We start from the raw sequence: 7863 nt of genomic DNA on the forward strand, positions 1-7863 counted from the left end.
AGTGAGGGACAGGGTAGTATCTGGAGCCATGAAACTGGTTGTGGAGGAGTCGCTGATGTCTGCCAGCCCTGAGTGACGTTCACAATTCAGGGAAGAGGCAGCAGCTGGCTGGGGGTCGGGGTGGTGGCTGGGAAATGGTCTGAAGAGAGTTAGCAGTGTCATTGCTCAATCCAACCAGTGGAGCTCACACTTCCTGTTTTCAGTGTCTGTGAGCCCTGATGCTAGAGCTGCTCGTGTTGGAACAGGATCCTCTTGGCCCCTGGGGGGGAATGCAGAGGTTGAGCAGCAACTCAGTCTGGGCTGGGCCCCTTAGCTTCACAGCACGCCTTTTCTCTCCTCACATTGCATTGGTGTGCTTCAGCTCACCCAAAACACACCAAAGCAATCCTAGGGTGGGAGAGGGGAGTGGGGTCCATTCAGTTCCCCAAGAATTTAAGTGGCTTTGCAATAATAGCCACTATTTTTGTGCCTTTACTAGGTGCCGGGATTATGCTGAGAGATGTATGAACTCATGAATCCTTATAATAATCCCAGGAGGGAGATAGTATTACCTCTTTTACAGATGAGGAAACAGAGGCACAGAGAGGCACAAGATTCTTTCCTAAATCACACAGCTAGTGTTAGAGCCAGGATTCCAGTCCTGGCCACCTGACTCCAAAATCCATGCTCTGAAACCACTACATCTTACTGAATAGGACAACGTGCTAGATTATGGGGATTAAAGACGGAATATTTGGGCGCTTTCCTTCCACCTGCAGTGGATGGTCCATCAGCTTCTGATCAAGAGGAACAAGCAGATGTGAACCCAATAATCTGAAAGCCTGCAACTCCTTTCGCTACAACAGGGTGATTCACCACAAGACAGTGGGCGTGGAGCCTGCGGCCCACGGCAAAGGTGTGGTCGTCATGAAGTGGAGAATCGGGTAGTGAAAACTGGCCACCTCCTACATGCGGACCACCATCGACAAGAACGCAGGGCCCGGCACGTGATCCACAGGAACAATTACCGCCCGGATCGGCCCATGGCCGCCACGCGCAGGGCCAGCTGCACCCTGTGCAGCCAGAAGCCCGTGAAGGTGAGGAGGAAGCGCCGCCCCACCAAGAGCTCCTGAGCACCCTCCACCCCCAAAGCAATAAAGGTATCGGCCAACTTTCCAAAAACAAAAACAAAAAGCTGATACTCTGGGTCCTTGCCCTCCCGGGGCCCTAGGGAGCCCAGGAGACCTGGTACCCCCAAACCCCACACAGAAAACTGTTTATGCAGAGAACACACGCTGGCCACACCTTGAATTTACTGGGCACTTCACATAATCTGGCCAATTGCCCCCAAAAGATATTCACTCAGGTGCTTATCGGAAACACCTGAGCTTTTCAAACCCACAAAGCCTGGCACCAGCCCTGACCTGCATCACAATCTCTGTGGGTGGAATATAGGCACGTATATTTTTTTAAAAGGCTCTCAGGTGACTTGGGTAAGAAACACTGCCAAACCCATTAACACCGCTTGGAAACTCCAGTACTTGGGCATCCAACCCTATCTCCCGGCCTGCCTTCTATACTCTAGTTCTTTAGAAGCTGATGTTTGGTTCAAAATATATGCTCACCTCCATTAGGATACCAACCAGCGTCAGACTCTGAGCCACCTGATCGTAGGAATCGCAATGGCAGGTCATGAGCTCCATGAACAGATTGAGAAAACTCAGCACTAGCCCCACACAGTTAATGGGCAGTTATGTTTTCTGTTCCCTGAATGCCAACAGACTCGAGCTGAGCTGGGTTTTGGATCAATAATTTTCACTCATACAGGTGTTCTGCTTGGTTGAGGTCAGCCCTGGGGTTGTTGGGGGCAGAGTGCAGAGAATATGGTGAGACTAATACTAAAGAGGATCACCATGCAGTTGTATAAGATGTGCACTGCACAAAAGCATCAGGCCAAGGGGGGCATCGGGGGTTGATACCCAGCCTGCCACCATTGACCAAACTGCGGGTCCCTGGCTTACAACTCCTTTTGTACCTATGTGCCATGGAGGGCCTAACCTAGAACTCTCCTAGCTACGTCCCAAAGCCTCATTAACTCCAGAGATGCAGCCCCCAAAGAAACTCTGCGGTACATGCCACCATGATCATTTTCTGCTCCCCAACTCCCTCCCATACCAACACCGGGGGAGAACGAAAGTCTTTAGAAAAATCCCATTTTATTAATCATCTTTATTCAAAATTATAAAAATAGATATAAATAAAAATAGCAGAATATAATTATTAAATATTCAGTGTACAGGAGTGGTCCTCACCCCACTCAGTGAGGCTTGGAGGCATTTGGCTGAAAGGTCAGAAGGGATAGCTGTCCAAGAAAGGGACATTTATGTGAGAGTGAAACTGAAACTGTAATGCTGGTCACGAGCCATGCCCAGAAGGATACATTCCTAGGCATCATGGGAGACCCAAGAGGCCCCAGGAGTGACCCATGACCTCTCCTGACTGGTCATTCTATGTGGCATCACAGTCCATACAGTTTAGGGAAATATCTAGACTTACAATTAGACACAGGAACACCAGCTCTTACTCATTCTGACTCCTCATAGTCTGAGCGTAAGTGTGCAAATATACACATGCATAGATAATGTTTCCTGATACATTCATGGAATGTCAGAGCCCTACCCTCAAGTTATTAATGTCCCTGCTCCCCAAACCACTGTTCCCACATTGGCCAAGCTCCCTCAAGAGACCTCAGTTCTGTTACACTTCCTAATTGGGAAATGATTCATTTCCCAATAATAGGCCTCATGAATGCCCTCTGTTGGGGGAGCTACCTCTCCTTGCCATGCATAGAAGATGTCATGTTTATCTCCAGAAGGCTTTAATCCAGAAAAAGACAAACTACTGGTCAGTACCATCCTGGACCAGGACCACCCCTCCATCCTGGCCAGAGGGGATCTGGGCATCCAGCACCCAGTCCTGAATCTGCGGATAAAGCCATTGTTGCTCACCCTGGTGGGCAGCACAAGCAAAACTATCTCTGCAGAGCCTATCTTCCTCAGTCTCTTCCTTATATGTGGCTGGTGCAGATGGAGCTACTGCAAAAATGACGGTCAGCGTGGGAGTGGGTGATGCTCCTCTCCTCCCTTGGCTCCCTGGGGGCCCCCAGAGGGCTAGGCCATTCAGAGGGCTAGGCCATTCTCTTCCCCGGTGTTAGCGCGGATCCAGGACAGGAAGTGTGAGACCCTCGTGTAGACACCTGGCTTGTCCTTCATGGCACATTCGCGGCCCCAGCTCACAATCCCAGTCAGAGTCAGGCGGTCTTGAATGGGGCAGACCAGGGGCCCCCCTGAGTCTCCCTGTTAAGCCAAAAACACAAAAAGTGAGCCCTGGAAGAAGTTAGAAATTAATGATTAATTAATTAGAAGTTAATGATTAATAAAATGTGGTTTTTCTAAAGCCCTGGAAGGGGGCCATCAGATCCTACGACCCAATCATACCCAAGAGAGAAGGGAGAGTTTTCCAAAGTCAAAGTCCTTAGTGACTCCCCATTTCCTACCACATCAAGTTCTACCAGGTGGACTGGGGGGGGGGCATCATCCCTATGCAATGTGATAGTCCTTAGTGACTCCCCATTTCCTACCACATCAAGTTTAAAATCCTCTGGTTGGCTTTCAAAGCCCTACTATCTGCCACTATTCCACCGATATTCCCAGACCCTATCTCTCTCCCATCCTGGAATATGCTGTGCTCACTCTCATTTTTGTATCTTGCAACTGAAATGCTCTCCAGTCTTCCCTCTGCCTCCTCAAATCCCTATTGAGCCACATTCTCTTTACAGCCTCCCCTCTGTGACCATCTAGTTGGCACTCAGCTCCGTCTCCTAAACATCTGATCATTTATCATTAACACCACACTCTGAACACTGAGCTATATTATTTTCTACTGTTTCTTCTTAGTCCTCCTCTCTCCCCCCACCTGAAGTGCCTAGCACAGAGACAGGCTGACAAGTGTTTGGTAAAAACGTAAGAATTGGTTTAAACCTAAAACTTGAGCTCCTGATTCTGGCTTCCTGTGGCGTTGGCTGCAGAGGCTCAGGAGCCCTGGAGAGAGGTGGGGATAATGGAGAGAGGTGCTTAGAACTCTCACCTGGCAGGAATCTGTTGTCCACGCTGGGTCAGCAGCACACAGCATTTTGGTGGTGACTTCAGAGCCATAGTAGTGGGGCTGCTGACACTCCCGGTGGGAAACCAGTTTCACCACAGCCATTTTCAGCTGCTCTGGATAGAGATAGTCGGCTAGATGGAAGAAACACGGAGACTTTTATGTTAAGCTGTGTCTGCCCAGCCCTTCTAATGGGACCCTCTGCCAGGGAGGGGACCAAAAAGTATTCCTACCAGGGAAAGCCCCTATTCTTTTTCCACCCAAATCTGAGTTTTTAGCCCAGTTATAGCCCCTCACCCTCCACTTATTTACCTTTATGGTTCATCATTCCCTAAACAGTGATCCCCACTCCATCTCTGGACCCATCTGCTACCTCCACGATGCTCCTTCTCTATCTCCACAGTCCTCCCTTAATCAAGCTGAGCTCCCTTCCAGCTGACACCACTCCCCCAGGACCCCTCAGCCAGCCCCAAAGGTCACTTACAGGTATTCTCTTTTCCGAAGCCAGTGACCTCACAGCTTGTGCCGGAACGAGCATCCCCATCCACGGGGGGCAGGCAGACGGTCTGTATGGACCGGGACGGCTGTGCGCACTGGCCCGAGATGGAAATGATCTTCAGCAAGGCTGGGGGAGGGGGAAGAGGTCAGAGGGGAAAGATCACCACCTGGTCAGGCGGTCACCATCTCTGCCCTCCAAATGCTGAGGGAGCAGCTGTCCATCCCTCGGTCAGTTAGGGTCAGAGGTCATCCCGGGAGGTGTGCTGGTAGGATGAAACAAGTTTCCCTTGTCCCATGCCTCATGGGCTTTGTTCCAGCCACAGACAAAGGCGTGGGCAGGCAGGGCTACTGCATACAGCTGTACGAGGGTGCCGTGTTTTTTTTTCCTACGAAAAGCCCTGACTGAGGTAGATGGGCTGAAATTTAGCCTAATGCTCCGTCAAAGTTCTCTATCCTGGGACAGAATCTGCCTCCAACAAAGGAAGGGGCATCCCAGTCTAAGCCACTGCCCACAGGGCCACTGCCACCCAGGGAGGGCTACCTGTTTGGAAATTCAGGGACTCTACCGGGGAGCACCCTAACCCTTGCCCACTGCTCCCTTTGTTGTGTTGAGTAGGGTCTTCAAGTTCCCCTGCAACCTCAACCTCCCACCTGAGTCTCTTTTTGAACCCCCCCCTCTCTGGGTCATCATCATGGTGGCAGATAAGGGTTTCCACTCACCTATATCATTGTGGTGAGCAAGAGTGTCAGCGCTGTAGTCCTCATGCAGGATGAGCTTTTCCACCCCGAACTTCATCTCGCCCGGTGTGTTGGAGTTAAGCTTTGACCGACCCAGGTAGACAATGTAGTCCTGCTTCTTTGGGTTATTACTGTGGGAAAGGAGGTCCTGTCACTTGTGAGCCCTCCCACCACAGTGACCTTGGAGCATGACTTGTCCCCAAGGCTCTGGGCCATATGAAAGGGCTTGAGAGGGTAGAATTGACGTGAAATCCTTTGCCGGGAAGGGGAAAGGGATGTGTCTGGGGTAGGGCAGGAGGGCCGGGGAGAAGAGACAGAGGGACGTACATGAAGCAGTGTGTGGCGCTGACCACCCAGCAAGGACTGATGAGGCTGCCACCGCATACGTAGGTGACAGAACCTCCACGGTGCTTCCTGTAGATGGCTGCAAACCAAGGCTGGTCCTCAGTGTTGGTGAATTTCCCCCCGACGATCTTAAAGCGGGGCCTCAGAGCCTTCTGACCACACTGAAACCCTGCGTTTGCAGGAGGATTTCTCCCTGGAGGAGAAAGAGAGGGGTGTCTTGGGAAGATAGGTAGGAGAAAGTGTCCCTCTCCTCATCCTCTGACCTCCCAGTTTTGGGGGGCCAGGCAAGCCTCCCTCCTCATCCCCCCTGTGATGGAATAAGGGGATATATGAATGTGTCCCCTTTCACCCACTATCCTAAACAGGTTGGCGACACTCACCTGCAGAGCAGTCGTTCACCATGCACTCTTGGATATGCTGATTTCGGCCAACCTGCACATAGCACCAGGGCTTTCTCTGGTTGTCTGGGTTCCTGGCAACACAGACGGGAGAGGGGTGTCATTTCTACACAGAATGTCTTTCCTGCATCCTCCCCTCCAAGAAAGAATCAACCAGAGGCCTGGCTATTCTCGTGTTATGGCCAGCACTCTGGAAGCACAAGGGCGTGTTCAGAAAGAAGGGCTCTGTGAAGCCATGGGGAAGGTGCTTGCTGCCCCCACCTCACCTGCAGTAATTGTGTTTCCCCAGGCCCAGCTGGAGAGCATCAGGTCTGTGGGCATGGTACGTTTTCAGAATGACATTGGCAGAGTTCCAGGCCAGGCAAGGCCGGCCCATGAAGCCGGTGTTGGCCGTCCCTCGGTAAGAATGACCATTTCCCTGGTAGCAAGTGGCCGACGTATCTATGGAAGGATTTGAGGATGAGAGAATATCAGAAAGAGGAGGAGGTTCAGGCAGGCATTTCAGAGATCCTGCCAGGCCTCAGTGACTTCAGGCCTGGTGGAAGACACTAGAAAAAGTCTCCTTCCCTCCCACTTCACATGAGTGCAGCCACAGCTTACAAGACGATGTGTGTTTACGTGTTTGACTCTGCCCTCCCAGTGCTGAGGGAGCAGCCGTCTATCACTAGGTCAGTTAGGGTCCGAGGTCATCCTGGGAGGTGTGCTGGTAGGATGCAATGTGTCTATCACATTGCATAGGGATGATGCCCCCCCCACTCCACCTCCACCTCCTACCCCCTGCCTGCTCTTGCATCCAACTCATCTTTCCCTGCCCCCAAATCTCTTGTGCCCCCTCCTCCTTCCAGATAGAGTAGGATCTCCATACCTATCTCACAGTGTTCCCCCTGGAATTTCTTTGGGCAGTTGCATCGATGAATGTTGGAGAAGTACTTGTAGGACACACATGTACCTCCATTCAGACAGCCACAGCTTGCTGAAAATCACAAAGGCGGGGGTGAGTAAGCAAGGAGCAGGGAGAAGGTAAGCGGGGGAGCCAGCCCTGCATCAGGGACAGGGAAGGGCCGTCTCCTGAGGCTTCTCCAAGATGTTTGTGCAGCCAGATATTGTGCAAGGGATGGGTACTCACATGCACCAGATTCTGCATGACGATCATGGCTGTCCTGGAAAAGATAGGGAGAGGGGAAAAGGTCACCAAAGGCCCCACACCCCGGGGGCCTCAGGGTGTGGACAAACTGGCCCCAGTCCCAAAACTCATCCTTCCCTACAGCTCCCTCTCTCCTCACCCCGGTCCCATCTAACTAGCCCTCAAATGGAAGGTGGATCATGGGTTTCCAGAGAAGAGAAGTGGCTTGACTCAAGCAAGCTTCACAGATCAGGTGACAGCAGGCTGGGGCCGTTGCAAAGGCTTCTTCCTCTCCAGCCTGCAACTCCCTTGGTTCTCCAGGCCCCCTCGGCCACACCTGTCCCCTTTCCCCGGAGGGTCTGGCCCTGGGAGGGGGGGGGGGGGGGGGGGGCACCAGCTCCCTATCAGCCCCTTCCTTCCCCTGGTGCTGTTCTGGGGGGTCGTTCAAGCCCCCTCCCACCGCCAAGAGTCAAAGCAGGGACGCCGCTTACTTCGCAGTTGCTCACGACCAGAGCGCAGAGCAGCAGGCACGCCCGCGGGATTCTCATGGTGGCGAGGCTGGGGCTCTGGGCAGCGGCCTGCGCGGGAAGGAGAAGTCAGGGAGGAGCCGAGGAGCGAGAA

General features: G+C 52.4%; 1 protein-coding gene and 1 pseudogene across 2 annotated transcripts; one reads left to right on the forward strand and one right to left on the reverse strand.

Annotated features, from left to right (window-relative positions):
- The first annotated feature begins 761 nt into the window (after nt 1–761).
- LOC106725823 lies at nt 762–1698 on the forward strand (annotated as a pseudogene).
- A 490-nt stretch (nt 1699–2188) lies between these two features.
- PLAU (plasminogen activator, urokinase) lies at nt 2189–7854 on the reverse strand. Of its 2 annotated transcripts, none has more exons than XM_005864658.2 (10): nt 7734–7852; nt 7246–7279; nt 6985–7092; nt 6386–6560; nt 6102–6193; nt 5704–5914; nt 5359–5507; nt 4625–4765; nt 4126–4274; nt 2189–3335 (listed from the first exon to the last, which is right to left on the reverse strand). In XM_005864658.2, exons 1-10 carry the CDS (start codon nt 7788–7790, stop codon nt 3159–3161), a joined length of 1293 nt encoding a protein of 430 aa, XP_005864720.1. In that variant the 5' UTR covers nt 7791–7852; the 3' UTR covers nt 2189–3158. The 2 variants fall into 2 exon arrangements, with proteins under 2 accessions (XP_005864720.1, XP_014393847.1); XM_014538361.1 differs by having other exon boundaries at nt 3279–3365; nt 7734–7854.
- Nucleotides 7855–7863: the final 9 nt, after the last annotated feature.

The sequence above is a fragment of the Myotis brandtii genome, unplaced genomic scaffold (assembly GCF_000412655.1).
Source record: "Myotis brandtii unplaced genomic scaffold, ASM41265v1 scaffold190, whole genome shotgun sequence".
NCBI lineage: Eukaryota > Metazoa > Chordata > Mammalia > Chiroptera > Vespertilionidae > Myotis > Myotis brandtii.